The following is an 18,350-nucleotide window of genomic DNA, read 5'->3' as shown; positions in this document are numbered from 1 at the left end:
ATTTCTGATGCATTCAAGCATCACACAAAATTGAACACAACTTTCCTAGAACCAACTGTTCAAGACATTTGCTCATAGCAATTTGTTCTGAAGTTTGTACCAGGGTAAGAGCACACCTTCAGAAAAGAACCAAAGCTGTCAAACCCATTTCTCAATTACCAGTCAATAGCTCCTGTAAACATGTGTGTCAATGCTTGATTTTAAACAGGAACAGCTCTACTGACCTCTTACAGTGCTGTCTGTGCACTGTTTAGTACTCTTAGTTCTGACGTCCTGATAGAGCTAGAAACTCTTCTCCATTTACTGCATTAAAATGTAATTTATCACTAACCCAAATTATCTGCATTTTACCTTCTTTTACCACTATTCCACCTCCCTATTTGGAGTGGTGCACTTCAAGAACAGCAGGGCATTGCCCAAGCTGTACCTTTGACTTCTGCCCATGACAGGGGCACCCTGATGGTGAATTATGGGCATCCTTTCTGCCATGGCAAGCAAAGACTGTAAGGAATAAAAAGGTGGCCCCACTGGCAATTTCCATGAAAATTGAATAAAAAAAATATCTCCAAGTCTAAAGTTTCTATTCATCATTATAATAACACCTGTTAAAAGATTTTAGTTAGTTATTATCCCCTACAGAATAACAGCCTCCATGATGCCTTACGTGTGAGACACCAAAGCAGAGCTTCCTCAGCTGAGTACTTCTGCCTGAAGACCCAATACTGCTGGTAAGGGAGGGAGTAGTTCTGGTCACTTTGTATCTGGCTGTTGTCCATTAGGTAGAAAAGATCCTTTGTGGAATCTGAGATACAAACAAACAAAGAATCCCCAAAAAATTAATGTGTTCTGGAATGAATTAAATTTATTTATATATAAAATTCTGCCTTTCTCAGTAAACAGCTGCAATCATTTTCTAGGGTTAGAATATACCAAAGCTTGCTTTTAATAACAGAATTGTCCACGCAGTGCCTCTCCTGTAGGCAGTGCCTCCTCACTGAGCTGCACAAAATAGCACTGCCAGACTATTTCCAACACCCAAAAACTAGATGAAAATTCCTGTTCCTAGAAATTGGAGGGTTTGCTCTACTCTGTCATGCAACAAATATCCTAACAGTGAAGTATGAGGATTCAAAGGGTGTTTGTAATTCCTTAATTGATGTTTTGTTAATCAAAATAGAGCAGTTTCCTTATATTCCCTTGAGAGGCTTTTACACCTCTCAGTCTTAAAAGTTTTCTTGACAAGCTTAATACCTATTTCAGTCATTTGAGCTAATTTATCTGAATTTATGCTCCCATAGACCACATTAAATAACACATTCCTGTCACCTGCTTGTGACCTTTAGACATGTATGCAGTGATTTATTTCTCCTGAGCTCCCTCTGAAACAATCAATCACAGCTATTTTCTGGTTCCCAAATTCATCCCCTTAAAGAAGGGTCCAGTATAAAAAGAAATGGACATTCTTCTCTGATCTCTTAAAAATTTCTTCATAAACACTTTCTTATTTATCAAATATCATCAGCAGATCTCATACCCAGTTCCAACATTGTGAGACATTGTTATTATTTAATCTTACATGCAGTGAAATAATCAGACCATAATGAAAACAAGAAGTAAAGAAATGCTGATGATTCTGTCAAGTGCTGAAGCACCGACTGACTGAAATGCTGAAAATGCACTGTAGCTTTGAATTTTTTATCAGAAACTAAAAAAAGAAACTGGAAAAGATATGTTACCCTGTGTTTTACAAATGTTTATCAAGTGATAACAGCTCTGTAGACATTTTCCCAGATGCATTCATGACTTCCCAAAAAAGGTAACCTATAATTCCTGTTACCTCTCAAGTCATAACTTCAACCTTCGGTTTCTCTTGAACAGCTGGTGCCAAGACTAAGATTTAAGGATGGAGGTAAAAACTGCATTCCTTGCATAACTGCAGGTTTTAATGATATCATCAGCCCCAGCAAGGTAAATGGAGAACCCTGAGGGCTGCACTCATGCCTTGGCAGGTAAAGTGCAAGAAATTTCAACCACCATAGTAAGTGCATTTTTTTCTCTCACTTTTTAAGTCTAGACTTTAAAAAAACCCCTAACTGTATAGGAGCTCTGCTAGGTTAATGGGTGTTTTTTAGGTTTTTAATTAGTTTAGTTTACATTCCTTTCCAATACCACAAGCAATTCACTTCCCTTTAAGATTTTGCACATATTAAATCATGTGCTCAGACATTCATCAAGACTCCTCAGCAAAGATTATAATTCATTAAAAAGAAATCAAGGTGCTCTCAGCAAACTCCACTACTCAGTTTCTCTTAGGATTATGATTCTGAAGGCCCAAATGAATTGCAGTAACTCCTACAAATTATTTTGGACCTATACATGACTTCATAAAACAAAGAGCAAACCCTGGAATAACAAAGGAGCTAAGAAAAGTTCACAAGTCCCTCACTGTCATCATGCATGGAAGAAACACTTGTGATTGCATTTCATCCTGGGTTTCTCCATGCCGTGTATTTACAATCATACTGTCAGTAGCAGTAAAGATGCCCAGGTATCCAGGCCAAGGATTTCATTCCTGGGCTTATGTGAAATATTTTTCTCAGTCAAATGATATTTCCTGTACTTCCTCAGCTCAGTAAGTCTGAAAGAACAAGTTTCACATCAAACATTTTAACACTTTAATTTGCAGCCTGTCCTGACAAGGTAAGAATCATAAAGCCAGGCCTACATGTTGAACATCTTCCTCAAAACCTGTATCAGACATCCTGCTTCAGGGAAATCCTCTGGACTTTACAATACCTATATCATAATGAACATATATATATAGCATTATATGATATTTTCTGGTTAAATTCTGCACCACCTCCCTGCTCCCTCTTCTGCTGCCTGCTCTGTCTGCTATTGCTCTAATACCTGATAACACCAAATCATCCTTTGTCTCCAAAGCAGCAGCCTCACACAGAGAGGTTTTCATCCGGGTGGCCATATCAGAGTCTGGAATGAAACAGAAATCAAAGAGCAGAGTAATTCACTTTATCTTTCTTTCACAAGACAAAATAATCCTGAACTCCCAAAACTGAACAAATATATAAAGTGCACCACTTAGGAAAATTCCTTTGGTAGTTCCTCCAAATGTTGAATCAAGAATGAGTAAAACCATCTCTGTATAGCTCTGGGGAACACCTAAACCAAAATGCATTGTTGGGATGACAAAAATACCATATTCACAGCCACTCTGTATTCAGCAACAGCCCTCTGAAGGCTTTGTGCACTTACAAAGCACAAATTATTATTACAAATCATGTGTGCAAGTCCTGCCGTGTACATGGTGAGATTCAGAAAGAAAAAAATACAACTATTCTCAAATAAACATAACCCCTGTAATTAGGCATAAAATACCAAATTATTATGGTACTTGGACACTAATGGGACAAAGGCAGGTGTCTTCATAATACTGTTTCCAAGGGTACTAAAAGTTGTAAATTATGTCCTCAGACAGAAGATTTTACCCAAATTTCATTAAACTGGCAGTAGAAGAATTACTGCAGAGTACACATCCCTGCCCAAATAGGCTTCTGAGTTGTGTCTTAATTTGGATAGCTTGAAATGAAGTGACAATGCCATTTCCATTATAGAACTGACATCTGCCACACCCTCCAGTTCATCATAAGCTTTTGTAAGAAATTCTGTGAGATAACTTACCTCTCCACAGGTAAATTTCCTGAAAGGTAGTGAAATTTCTTTCTGCCTCTTCCATCAACTGAGAAGCTAATAATGAAAAAGTTATGTTAGAACAGCTGTTTAAATTAACCATGTTTTTTCAATGCTCAGAAATTGCATAGAAAACACATCACTTAACTATGCATCACCATCATTACAAAACAAAAGTCTAAGGAAGAAGGTCCTAGGTGTCAAGGGGCTAGTCTGGATCCAGGGTGCCAAACTTTACTCAGTTTCCTATCATTGCTTCTGCCATGTAGGTCTGAACATCTCCCTTTTTATCTTTGCTACAGACTTTACCTTTCTTTCAGATTATTGGCTTGAATCTGCCTGAATTAAATGCTGTAGGTATTACAGAGTGACATATTAAACATAGTCTCATCAAAATTCTTGTGGCAAAATGTGAGAGGTCCATCTATCCAGCAATACATCCAGCCAGAGAATTCTGATTCTCTTGTGAGATGGATTTACTTGAAAAAAGCATTGGAGAACAAGGGCAGGCTGGTGAATAAGACAGTGTCTAAACAACAGTTAAGGAGAATTGATGTAAATTGAAGTAATTCACTTACTTCCACTGAACACTTGTCCTCCCAGGGTGAAGGAAAACCTCTTCTCCTCCTCATCATAGCTCACACCTTTACACACCTCCCCTATGGCTGAGGTTGGTGCTGGACTCCAGCCTTTGGCATTGCAGATCAGCACATCTGGGGAGCTCAGCAAACTGCACAGAATGGTACCTGGGGGCAGGAAAAGACAAAGCAGCATCACTGCACTGAGGCTTTGCACCTACCCAAGCCCTCCAATACTTCCTCTAAGCTCCAAATGAACCTGTGTCACTGAGAGGTACCCTTCAGTATTAATACCCAAAAAACTCCCAAAAAACTAAATAAGCAAATTAGAATCATATGTTCAAATTTGAGTGCTAAGGTTAGCTACTTATACCCAAACTAAACATTTATAGCCTGCTTTTTAGGGATTTCAGGCACATACTATTATCACCTAATAAAATATTACTGTTATCTGATCATACCCAACAATGTTCTCAGCACTTCTTAGCACCACAGAGACACATCCAGTCCTTTGGTGGTCCTAAAATCTCAGGTTTTGAACTGAAAATAAAGCACTGACATATTCTTACTGCCATGGTTTCCTGAACTGGTGCCTGATTTCAGTGATCCCAGGCTTGAGTGCCCCCAGCACTGTGATGTCAGCTGGGGGACCAAAGTGTTTAAGGCCACATGTTCTGGCATCAATCTGTTACCATAACTTCTAGACAATACTCAGTTCTTGCTCTGCACTTGGTATCACAGTTCAGGCATTTCTAAGGCTTTAAAATGCCCTCTCTAGTTTGTTTTTATGGACTGGGTACAAAAGATATTGAACATGTTACCTTTTCCTTCTTTTTTCTTTCTTTTTAAGCAAAATGCCAGTCCAACTAATGCATTTACCTATAGAACTGATCCAAGTAGTCACCCCAACCAAAGAGATATTCACCTTCTACACTCAGTAGTAGAGAGAACCCAAAATTTGATTGTAAGTGTATAGAGAAATGGACTTTACAAGATCATCTAGAATTCTGTGATGCAAAAAAAGAAAAAGAAAGAAAAAAAGAGATGCCAAAACAGAGAATAATTTTCTGGAAATATTTTCTTGAAAACTTTCACAGTTAATTTGTGACAGATTTTCACAGATTTTCTTAAATCTAGGATCAGTTTCCAGTCCAAACTGGAGAAGTGCTTGTCACATATCAGCCACTAGCACATGCCTGGATTTCACAGAATCATAGAATATCCTGAGTTGGAAGAGACACACAAGAATCAAGTCCAACTCCTGGCTGCTGATAGAAATTGTCTTTAAATCCTTGAGGCATGCCTTTTAAAACTTCACATTTCCTACAGGAAATGCATCTCCAGGAGGAAAGTCTATACTATGTGAGCTTGAAACTAAACTGCAAAAATTAAGCACTGGCATAAAGTGCTTGAACTTGTTGGCAAAAATCTGGTTGTGCCAAAGTCCCACCTCTGCCAGACTCCATCCATCCCACTACCACTTGCTCTCCTGGACAGACATCCAGACCTGGGAGATTTTTGCATTTCTATGTGCAATAATATTAACATAATTCTGTCAAGCATCCTTTTTATCCTGCTTTTAAAAGGAAGCTGATTTTTATTTGCACCACAAGAACTCTGTCTGGAGGCACCTTCTTAGTGCCTGCATCAGCTGAAAAGCACCAACTTCTGGTAACCAAGCTATCTATGTATGAAGAGAGGTGTTTTCAGAACAATTTGTCTCATCCAGATGGAGATGTCACACACACAGAGAACAGGTTGAGTTGGAAGAGACCCACAAGGATCCCTGAGTCCAATTCCTGGCCCTGCACAGAGTCACACCAGGCTCCCAAGAGCATTGCCCAAACACTGCTGGAACTCTGTCAGGCTTTTCCCTTCAAGATGCCCATTTTGTTCCAAGAGCAGGTTGCTACCTCAGGTCTTGGGCATTACTCAAACCTTCCCAACACCAAGGAAAAGTTAGTGATGTAGAGAAAGGCTGCTCACACAGGTATGATATAAAGGTGTACTGTGTCCAACAATGACTCCTACTCATTTAGCCCTGGTTTCCTGCTGCAGGACTCTTTCCTGGGCAGGCAGGCAGTACCTGCATCCAGCAGGAGGTGGCTCAGGATGAACCCATCACAGCAGGAGTCCTGGCTGCACTCCTGCCTGCAGAGCAGCCCAGCATCAGTCTGGGATGTGCTGGCTGCTGGGAGCACCAGGGAGCGGTACACGCCCGACAGAACGTTCTGGAAGCCAGTCCTCTCAAAGGTCTTCAGTCCAGAGGAACTGAATTCCTGTCCTGGGGAGACAGAAAAGGAAAGGAGCTCAAGGAATGTGTTTGAATTGCCTGCAGACTGGAGCTGGTTGAAAGTTTTATGATCATAACTCAGTTTTAAAAGTCTTTTTCTGGATTTTGAGTTTCAGAAGCAAGATAAGATCATCAAATGATGTGGTGCCATTATTCCTGAGTAGCTGGTTGTAATGCACTGCCAGCAAAGAGCTCCTAAACTGATCTATGCAGTAAGATTGGTAATATTCCACCCTCAAGCACTCAGTTACACTCCCAGATAAAAACAAAACAAATTTATCTCATTTTAAAAGTAAAATATGTCATTTGGCCAGCATAACTGCATCTGCAATTAAGACTTCTGCTAACTAGGAGGACATCATTCATAGAATTTTGGATTTAGAAAACTAGAATAGATCTGGTCTTTAAAAGATTATACCAATCACAACTAGCTCAGGGGACTTGACTTATTTTTGGGTGAGACTTAGATCTTCTATTTTTATTAATATTAATAAATAGTGCCTCAGAGGTTTGGATAGAAGTACCAAGAACATGGTAAAACCAGAGAGTGTTGACTCAAACCCTGCAGATTTGGTTATCTTGCTTCCAGTTTGGCATGACAATTAAAGCTGGACACACAATGGATGTGGTGCTATCAGCCACATTCAGGCCATAAATAAATAAATAAATAAAGTTTGTCTCATGCATTCATTAGTTCAGCTGAAAGGTTTTGGGATTAATGGAGAGCAGTTTATTTCTTGGCTGGTATACTGCTAGAACAATTCACAATCAAAAGTAAAGTGAAATTAAATTATGTACAGGCTGGTCATTAATAATGCCTTATGTATTCAAATAAGAAACTGATTAGTTAAGAGAAGTCATTTAGATTTTGAGCTTTTATGGGACTAGTTGCTGGCAAAAAGCATCAAAATGGCTTACGAAATTATTCCTGATTTCTAGGGAACAAGATATGAAAGAAAGATTTGCTGAAGCTTCTGGACTGCCACTAAATGTTGATCTCTTTAAAGTATTGTGTCTTCTTAAACAAAGATGCTCCTCATGATCCTCTACAGAAGTAACTACCAGCTTGGACCGAGAGTCAGATTTAGATGGGATTCACATCCGCTACCTCTCTTCAAAAAGGCCATCAGTGCATCTCCCTCTGGGTTCCTGACACGCAGCAAGCAGCTGAGACCACTGATGCTAGTGGCAGCAGGGTTCCCCAAGACACCTTGCACCTGAGACAGAAAACAGGCAAGAAAATAAATACAACCTGATGGATTTCCTCTACTAAAATACATTTTCTTTATTTAAAAACTCAGGAGGAGCAATGAGCAACACAAAGGTTATCACAGCACAACTCCACGGGGACATTTTTTATTCCTTCTCATACAGACAATTTTTACATTATCAAACTGAGATCTCAGCTCCTCAATGCCACATTGGTGTTTAAAGTAATGAATAGGAAAATAGCACAGTGATAAAGAGCACACAGTTCAAAGCCTGGGCTAGAGGAAGGGACTCAGAAAGTAGGATTGTTTCTGGTGGCCTGATTACCAACCTGGCTACTTCTAGTTTGGACAACCCAGATTAACCCTCTTTTTAAACTAACCTGATCTCCTATCTGCAGGTGCTCAGCATGTTTTAGGGACAACAGTGCTGTGTGATGTTTCAAACACTGAGGTATTCAGATGTTTTGGAAACATCTGGGTGTAGCTTCTTTACCAGCTTGCAGGGATTTATCCCTGCCATGGGGAAGAGCAATGTCCAAGGGGTCAGGTGACAGCCTGCCTTTCTTCTGTGATCTTGTCTATTTATATTGAACACACAGCACTGTGATAAACATATATTTTTAAATATGATCATTCTTACCAATCCAGAGGTGGTGCAGTTGAAGTTGGTTTCAGCAGCACTGTATAACTCACAGAGCACTTCAGTACCAGCAGGAGTTACAGCTGCAAAGCCACAGGCATCTTCCCTCTCACAGCCTGAAAAACAGCAAGGAAATTTTAGGTTTCCAAGCACTTCACATGCAAAATGGTTCTACAAATTCAACTGCTTACAGCTACTTATGTAGATTTCCTTATGTCTATCAGACATGAATTTTATTAGCCAAATGAACTTTAGTACTCAACTACTTAAGTAGAGATTTAAGAATTTTAAATTGAATTAAATTAATGCAGAAAGTTGTTCATCACCTGATGATATAAACAGCTGAGACAGATCTGACCACACACCCAAATATTTAAAGTCTGCTGGATAATTTTGCCTGAGGCAGGACTCTCATGAACCACTTCACCAGCACATCACATCTGCCTGATACAGTAACCCCATGGCAAAGAGGTTGTGACAAATAGCAGAGTGATAGGAAGGAGGGAAACATGATATTTCAAACTCTTCAATCATGCTGGCTGCCCTTGCAGCAATCCCCTGGCCACTGTAAGGGAGAAAAAGCCATCCCTTCCAGATTTAGGAGGGGCTGAAGATCCTTCTGCCCTTACACATTCACCATTAACTTACTCCCACAACTCTGCTCCTAGCCCAGGTGAAACACTTTCCAAATCTTTAGTATAAAGTCAACCAACTTAGATCAAAACATCAGCTGAAATGCAAGCTGAGCTATCTGACCTTACAGGGACTTAGGGAGAGAAAGATTAACCCTCATCCTTCAATGAGAACTTCAGCAATGATATTTTGTAGTTGTGCTGCCATTTGTTTACATAGCTTATAAAGAAAATACAGCTATGAGAGAGATGGAACCAGATTGGTTGGCAAAGGGTCATGATTTTCTCCCCAGGTTTGTTCTCAGGCTCTCTCAGTTCAGTGTCTTGCTTTTGAAGATCTCCATTTTCAGAGGAAGGTACAAGAAATCTTACAGTATAGATCCAGGATGAGTTCTATAGGATGAGAAAATCATTCTAGTAATAAAAGGCTTCACATGTTCAGTTCTAAGCATGAGAGGTGATTGCTCCACCTAAACTGTGGCATGTGACACAAAGCCACTGATTTGTCAGAATTTTGGACATCTCTGTTACTACAGAGAGTTTTTACTTTGAACATATCCCTCTGCCTCCTTTTACAGCCTGAGCTTTAGGAGATACAAGGTGAGGCTGACTCAAAGCACTGAAAGCAGTGTGGTGGTTCCTCTGGGTTTTAGGTGATTCTGAACCAACTTAACCCAGATGCAGTATGGTATATAAACTGCAAGACTTGGCAGAGGAATATCTCTGAACCCTTATAATGCCCTTCTGACGTAAGCAAGGATGATTATTCCTATTTTATGTGCCAGTCAGGTAATTTGTGAAGAGGTAAAAGCTGGCTTTTCATATGTTCTGAACACCTAATTCTTCTTGTATCTGCACATCTGCACAGTCTGATGAATATTTCCTGGTTTAAATCTCAGTTCTTATTCGTATTGCAAACTACATCAACTGGCTTTAAAGTCAGATGACTTGTCTGAAGTAGTATGTAAAGTCAGAAGACTTCTTTTTGAAAAACACATCTGAACCAAGGTCACCGAAAGTTGTAAATATTGTGCAGAGGATTAGTGCCAAACTGCAGAACATATATTTCATCCAGGAACTTAACAATAAACTCACATGAAAATATTAGTATTTTCCACAATTGTTAGTGTTGCCTCTACAGCTTTTCTCAGTTTTCTCACCTGAAATGCACTGAAAATATGTGCTTTGCAGGTCTCCCCCAAAGGACTGAGACTGAAGAATTTGAGCTTCTTCTGATCCATAAATCAGGTTGGAGGCAGGAACACTTTCAAATTTTCTGAGCACTAAAACAAAGACAACAAAAAACCCCAACCAAGTAGTATTATCAGTTCCCATGCTGCAAACAAAGACTTTAGGTAGAAATTAGGCTTGAAGAATTCTGTGGGGAAAGAGCTTTGCTCATTAAATGATGCACCATAACCTCACAGATAATTCAGGAGACAGCTGGCGTGAGGGTAGAATTTCTGCTTTGAAATAAAAAGTGTCACAAGATGTTTTAAAAACCAGTTAGCCAGGAGTGGGCTGGGATTTTACTTTCCAGTGAGGCTTTTCTTGCAGCAGCAGACCTGCCATCTCTCATTACTTGTTAATGGCACTGAACCAACTATTGAGTCAAAGGGGGAACCAACTTTCTCCACATCAGTCACAGAAACAAGAGCCAGCTCCAGCAGCACTTGGTTAGACAGGAAATCCAGAAACACAACAGCCTGATCTCAGCTGTGGTAAATAGTAAAGGTAAGAAGATTTTCAGAAAGCAGGCCTCAGACACAGAAAGAGCAGAGAAAGTAGAACTCTAGTTCTACTAGAGCTAACTAATACAGCTAGTTAGCTGTAGCTGCAAAGTCTGAAAGTAGAAAATGTTACAATAGTACAGCAAGCAAGACATGAAACAATAGCTTGAGTTTTAGGCTTGGCTAAGATAGACCTTAAGACTGCAGAAAAATATGCTTAGCAAGACAGTAGAAGATTTTAAGCTTAGTAATGAAATATTGTGTATTGTTAACAGAAAGGAGACAAGCTAATATTGTGTGAAGCAGGTGTACATGTGCTTTTAGTGACTGGCTAGAACAACTGTCTATAAGCTTTGGTGATATGCTATTGGCTAGAAAGTTTTTAAAATGCTCTGTAACAAAGAAATCTTTAGCTGTTGCTAGCAGTAAGTGAGCTTTTGTCATCTTTCTATTGCCTCAACCATGTAATGAGGCTGATGCTGCAATAAAAGCTCAAGGAATGTACTCCAGAAGTCCCATTCTGTTTGTGAAAAGAGAAAACTTCCTCACACCCACTGTCTTCAGGCCCAAGGCTATATCCAAGACAGTATGCCTAACATGCTGCTTTATTACTCCTCCATTCCACTTTTCACACCTGATTGTCACTTTACTGACCAAACCCTTTTACTGCTCCCTCTGCACTGGACCTGCCCACGTGTGAGGAGTCTGACAAGCAGCACTGTTCACACACTGGGAAAAGCTCATGGGCTCTAGAGATGCAAATCCCAGAGGTCACTAAATGGGGTGAGGAATCTAATCCAGGCTCCAGAGGGTTGGCCCTGTCTGTGCCCTGCAGAGGATTACAGGCTGGTGAGAGGACACACAGTGCCACCAGCACCCTTCTGAGGCTGCTGCTACCTCTATTACCAGGGGGTTGGTCACAGTGTGCCCACAGCTTGATGCACCAGTACATCTGAGAGAGCACAGCACATTATCCCATGGCAGGGGCATGGAAGCAGAGGATCTTTAAGATCCCTTTCAACCCAAGCCATTCTGTGATTCCATGACACATTGTTGCTGTGCTTATAAACAGTCATAAATGAGTTTTCAATGGTCACAAATATTTGTAGTGATATCTTCTATCATGACCCACAAAACCAAGCACAAATATCTACAACTGCTTCATCCTGCCCAGAGTCAGAAATGCCCAAATAGAAAGGCTCATGGAAACAGAAGAATTAAGATCCTGACCCCTCTCTGCAGAGAAACATCCCAACCCCATGACTGAGAGCAACAGAGGCTTTCCCCTCACATTCATAACTGTGAGCAGTCTCTGAGTATGCTCACAGGAAGAAAAGTTATTTTAACTGGAGATAGTTTTGCAACCTCTTCACAACTGAGGACTTTACTTTTCACACTCCTTCCACTGACCACACTTGTCATAAGACATTGTCTAATTCAAAGCACACCATGACATCAGTTTATAAACAGAATATTCCATTAAATTCAATACCAATCATATGATGAGCACATAAGAACTTCTGGGGAAAAGCAAAAGCTTTAAGGCTGAGAGGTGTAATTAGACCTTACTGCAGGCAGTCTGGGGACTGTTTGATAGATGACTTTCTCTGTTTTTCAAGTTTTTCATCCTTGAAAACCAGCATTTTGCAGCTGTATTCAAGCAGAAGTAACCTCCTCCAGCCTGCTAGGATGTGTTCCCCAAGTCAGATACCTTACAGCAGGGGCCCAGAGGGTGATGTTATGTTGTGTCTGTGAGGTCATTGCTGAAAATATTCTATTTCCCATGAATACACAGATGAGGGATAATTTTAAAAAGAAATTAATAATTCTGCTTCTATCTCATTAGCCCTCTCATTATTCTTTTGGGTTTTCAAGCAGAGAGCACAAGGTCTGCCCACATCAAAAGCTGGCAGCCATCTAAGAGTGCAGGAAACCTGCTTCTCTCCCCTTACCAGAAATAACTTCCCCAGTGTAGTCAAGAAATACAAAACTAAGGAGGAATGGGGCTTAAGGCAGAGGCCACAAGTATGGGACAGTGAATGCCAATCAGCTTTGGAGTGCTTAGTCTCTTCATAAGGAAGTTTCACCTCTGTGGGGTCAAAGCATATCCAAAATACCCTTCTGCCACTTACCCAAGCACTGCTCATCTGTCAGGAGATCCTCTGTTTCAGTCCAGCCCAGGACTGCCCCAGAGCTGTCCACACAGAAGGATTTCTTGGTGGCAGGGTCCTGCTGGGAAGGTCTGTACTGGCCATCTTCATCACACTGCAGGCCCTGCTCCCTGCTCTGGCAGGGGGTGACACCTGGTACAAGGGAGCAGGGGAAGGAAAAAAGGCTCTTAGATAATGGTCACATAGGATTTCACAGAGTTTAGAGACTGGACAAAATTTCTGGAGATTGTAAGGTGAGAGCCCCCTGCTTGGGCAGGGCCACCTAGAGCTGGCTGCCCAGGACCCTCTCCAGATGGCTTTCACCCATCTCCAAGGACTCCACAACCTCTCTGGACAACCTGGGAGTGACATCTTGGTTGTCCTCACAGCAAAAAACCATTTTCTGATGTTCAGAGGGAACCTCCTGTGCAGCCACTGGTCCTGCCAATGCAGTAGGACAATGTTTCAGAGCTGTGGGACAAAAGTCTCCTTAGCACAGCACTGACTTCACTGAAAATTAAGCTAAGATTTGCACAGTATTTGCACACTCTGAAGCATGGTAGTCTCACTGCTTTGTTGCTACTTCAATTTGTGTTTCAAACATTTTTTGGATGCTCTGTCATGCATCAAATCTCTGTTGCTGTATTTCCAGTACTGTAAAGCAAAGTGAGGAGAAGGATCTGCACTTTCCTGCAGGTTTGTTCAGTGACTGCTGCAGTGGATCTGTGGAATGTTGTGAGTAACAAGAAGAGCTATCACACCAATACATCCAGAAGAACTTTTTTTAAGTCAGAAGACTCTGTAAGGACACAGCAGGGACTGAAAGAAAGGAGGGAGGTAATGTGTAGCCTGGCCTTTTGGAGAGGGCTGGAATTTAGGAGCAGCACAAAGGTAAAGTGGAAACCAGGCAGGGAATAGGTTTAGTAAAGAAATTTGCAAGTGCAAGTTTTTAAATCCTAAGGACACAAGTCCAATACCTATCCAGGGAGCACACATAGAAAAGAAGAATGACAGCCACAGGCAAAAGCTAATTGATGTTGGGGTATATTACAATAAAAATGGGAGGTTTATCCCACCTAAGAGAACAATTAGGTTGAAAGAGAACAAAGTAGACCATATACTTAATGACACTTCCCAAGAAGCCCAATCTTGTTACTCCTATTTATATCTTATTTTATATAATTCTGTAGACAAAACTGAATTTGGACCTAATAACTGATTTTCTGTATAGAACTGCATGAAAAAAAACAAATCATTTAAGCTGAATTCACCAGCTTTAGTGAACATTTCAATAGTTTTTTGTGAGAAGTGTTTGTGTTTGCAGGGGAAAGAGCTGCACAAAACAAGATATTTTAGTGTTCGTGGAAATGACAATAAATTCACTTCATAATAAGTTTCTTACTGATACTGAACACCCAGATATCATTCCTGAGGACAATGAACATGTCTAGAGGAACCACAACATCCTGGATGAGACTGACCACTTGTTTCTCATGCATTTTTGGTCAAAAAACCAGACAGTTTGTACTTTGTAAAATGCTTTTGAATGTATGCAGAAGGTGTCATTTCCATCCAAAAACCCCCAGAGGGAGGATTATTATTTTTTTTTTAACTTAGAGATGAATAAAAAAAAAATCATTCGATATTTGAAGCCAGAAAAAAAAAGATATGGAAAAAGTGAGTTCAACTTACAGTGATCAGCACTGATTGCTCCATAAGAGTTGGTAGTTTTGCCCACAGGACACTTGATACAGAAGGAATGTCCTGTCTGATACTGATAGTAGCCAAGAGGGCAGGGAATGCATTCATTGTTCTGGAAATAACTGCCTGGAGGACAAACAACTGCAAAGAGAACAATAACCTTATTACTCCTTTGGAATTCAACCACTTCTGGCATTTGCACACATGTGGGTGTGTATATATATATTAAAAATACATAAATATAAATATATAAATATATATATATGCATACTATATATATGTGTATATATATAAATATGCTGATAGATTTGCCATAGGCTTCAAGCTCTTGATATATGTATTTCTAAGTGGTATAACAAAGTAAACACCCTTTAAGTGATCATTAAACTCATAAAGACAGGAATGTAGGCTGTGATATGTTTTCTCAGATCACCCAAAATCTCTTCTTGAATTAGAGCACATGAAGCTCCTTTGAAATGCCAAGTACAGGCCTGATTCCCAACTGTCAAATCCATTTGTAATAAGATAATGCAGGTGGATGAGTTGTGAAAGAAAACAAAGGAAGACAAGCTACAAAAAGAGTAACATCTAACACTACAAACAGAAACAGGAAGGTTCTGAGGAGCAGAAACTCAAAAACCATCACACAGAAAATCCACCATATGGTAACACTTTTATTCAGAATTCCTGGTAAAGAAATTTTTGTTAAGCACTTCCAAACTAAACAGTAAGGGCTGGATTAAAAGCCACTAACTGTGCACACAACAACCCAAACACAAAACAAAAAGGTGCTCTCAGTGATGTTCTTGGTCTGTATCTAAATAATTTTCAGTACAATCAGGAGCAATATTTCCAGCTGACCTGTTGCATATTACAGAGAAAATTCTTTGTCTTCTGGGATATCATGGAATACTGTCTTTCCCTCCAGAGCATTCAAATGAACATTAAAGCAGAAGAGTCACAGACATATTTGCAGGACAATACCCCAGCTTGTTATTTCACAGCTGCTTCCCAGATGTAGATTTCCTTCAAAACACAATCAAATGTATATTTTGGGATTTTGACAAGGTGCAAAACTTTATTTCTGTTCTTGCCCTGCATGCTGACAGAATTTTAAGTTTGCATGAGAGAGAAATAGCAATGGAAAACTGGCCATTCTCACTACAACCCATATGATGAATTGCTGTTCTGGCCAACACACCAGAATGTAAATTAATTTCGCTCATGGGACCACCTAAATTATAATAGACTAAAAAGACAGCTAGTAGGAAAATTATCATATCTTCCTTCATCATCTGTAAATAGTCCAGTGGGAAGGTCTGGGAGGATTCAACTGTGAGACTGAAATTCTCCTAGTACACATCAAGGCAATTACTCTGGGTAAAACACATATCTAAAATCAATTACAGAATGAAAAAAATCCTGGATCAGTCAGAATTCTCCTTTCAAAAACCCATCATCTAATACACAAGTGTCTGATATGTTTTAAAGACAATTTCCAACATATGCAAAAAAGCATAATACTCATTGAACAATTGTAGAAATTGAAGTGAAATGAGAAATCCATGCCTAAATTGAAGACAAAACAATGAAGAGGCTAATTAAACAATTCAAGTTTAAAAAGAAACAAATTAAGCTTTTCAAAGCATTCTGCTTTTTTTTTTTTTTGTAGTTTTAGTCACAAGGTGAAAGAAACATCTGTGTCTCCTATCACATTTTGAGCAGGAAAAATTGCCTTTCACATGTTGGATTGAAAAAAGAGCATAAAGAACAGTAAAAAATGTTGGTGCAGAACCACGTTTTCTAGATTCTTTAACTCCTGGAGGGACCTATCAGTTCAGCTACAGACCATGCTAATACAGTCCCATGTAGGTTCAGTTTGACCCTACACGTGAGACAAACCACAATATTGTACTCTTTCAAGCACTGACATTAATACATTTTAACACCACAAGAAACTTTCAACCAAAATATCAGAGCTAAGTGTTACCAGTGGGACCAAACTGTGTAAGCCAAAAGCAGGGAAAAAAATTAAAATGTAAGGAAAAAAAAATTAACCCCTTGCTCCTGCACATGCAATTTGGAACAATTTGGTCTCACTTCTAACTGGACTTGGGCCTCTGTGTACCAGGGGAACAAGGTGCAAAATCCAGGCTGAGGAGCAGCTCACTGAAGTGATTCCACAGGGACTCTGCCCTTCATTAAAGCCTCAGCTCTCCCTACAGTGAGCAACTTCAAGAACTGTCCCAGCTGATCATTGTCCAGTGCTTGCCCTGCTCTGTCACTACAGGACACGAAACAACATGACACGCACGCACTGCTGTTCTCAAGGTGAAGAGCAAAAGGGACGTTTATTTTCTGACTCCAACATTTATAGTTTTCCAAAAGTGACAGTGGATTGGAGGGTGACAGTGCCACCTCTCCAATGACACTGGACAAGCCAACAGTCCATCAAATTTCTCCTCCTCCATAAAAGAATGCAAAACAATGAGTTATTTAAAGAAAGTGAGTGAGAAAGTTCACGACAAGAATGTCAACATCAGAAAGCTTAGGAAATCTTAAAAAATCAGGGCAACACTGCTCCTTCTTCCCTCCAGGGACACTGGAAAACTTTGAGATATCAGATTCTTGATATAGATTATTAGAAATTAAGTCTTCAGCAGTCAATCAGCTATAAATCTAGCCCTTTCATTTGAGTTATGTTTAAAGCAAACTAATAGAATCACCAAGCATTTTAAATAAAAAGAACTAGCGTAAAAAATGTATAATAAGACAAAGCTAATTTACAGACAGCCTTTAGTTTTCACCTGAAATAAACAGGGGAGAAGGGTTATGCTCCTAAAGTCTCCCTGGACAGTTTCTAACTCTCTTAGTTTTAACTCATACATTATCAAAAGAAAGTGCCTTTTCTACTATTAAAATTTAGCTAAAATAATATTGTTATACCAAACTCTTAAGGAATTGTATTCATAGATACCTGTGACATAACCAAGCTCAGTGTAAGGCTGAGACTAAGAAAAAATGTCATATAAGAAAAATTAATATATGATAAATGTTCCCCATTTGACAAGCAGGAAAACATGAAACAACACAACACTAGATGCAAATAAACAGATGACTGTAAGGAAAATAGAAGAGAAAAAGAGGCAGATCCATGTAAGTTGCATGTTCATATATTAATGAATATATTAAGCCCATTGAGAACACCAGAAACCTGATGCTACTGAGCTTCCTGAAGGAAAAGCAATGACATTGACAATGAAATAAAACCAAACAAATCAAAAGGACCAGGATCTGAAAACACAGTTTTTTTTTCAAGAACAAGCCAGAACAGGAAAGAGAAGAGAATAAAGAATCTTTGCCACCCTCACACAATTTCATTTTCTGCTGTCATAGGTGATGCTTCTTACTAATTGTCATTATATTAGTGGGGAAACAGACCCAGACAGGATGAATGAGCATATCTATATCTATGTCCATGTCTATCTATGTCCATGTCTATCTATGTCCATGTCTATGTCTATGTCTATGTCTATGTCTACGTCTATGTCTATCTGTCTATCTATTAGAAGAACCAGAACCTGGATTCCTAAGTTCCCTGTTCAGAATAAAATAAGCAGCCCTGCAACACAAACCAGTATCCAGCAGCAGGTACACTATGACAGCTTGAAGTCTGAAATCTCTGTCAAAGGCTGGAGCAGAAACTG

At 39.6% G+C, this 18,350-nt stretch overlaps 1 protein-coding gene across 1 annotated transcript in view; it reads right to left on the bottom strand.

Moving 5' to 3' along the window:
* TG (thyroglobulin) overlaps positions 1-18,350 on the bottom strand; it is a 146,380-nt gene that overhangs the window by 93,833 nt on the left and 34,197 nt on the right. Inside the window, exons 21-30 of the mRNA XM_050971044.1 lie at positions 14,635-14,784; positions 12,925-13,095; positions 10,223-10,345; positions 8,431-8,546; positions 7,688-7,796; positions 6,373-6,570; positions 4,287-4,454; positions 3,700-3,765; positions 2,911-2,991; positions 665-802 (exon numbers count right to left, since the gene is read on the bottom strand). Coding sequence (XP_050827001.1) covers positions 665-802; positions 2,911-2,991; positions 3,700-3,765; positions 4,287-4,454; positions 6,373-6,570; positions 7,688-7,796; positions 8,431-8,546; positions 10,223-10,345; positions 12,925-13,095; positions 14,635-14,784 — 1,320 coding nt within the window. The remainder of the gene's footprint in view (positions 1-664; positions 803-2,910; positions 2,992-3,699; positions 3,766-4,286; positions 4,455-6,372; positions 6,571-7,687; positions 7,797-8,430; positions 8,547-10,222; positions 10,346-12,924; positions 13,096-14,634; positions 14,785-18,350) is intronic.

The sequence above is a fragment of the Serinus canaria genome, chromosome 2, assembly GCF_022539315.1.
Source record: "Serinus canaria isolate serCan28SL12 chromosome 2, serCan2020, whole genome shotgun sequence".
NCBI lineage: Eukaryota > Metazoa > Chordata > Aves > Passeriformes > Fringillidae > Serinus > Serinus canaria.
Note: the sequence above shows the minus strand (reverse complement) of the source record. Positions and strands in the feature narration are given on the sequence as shown.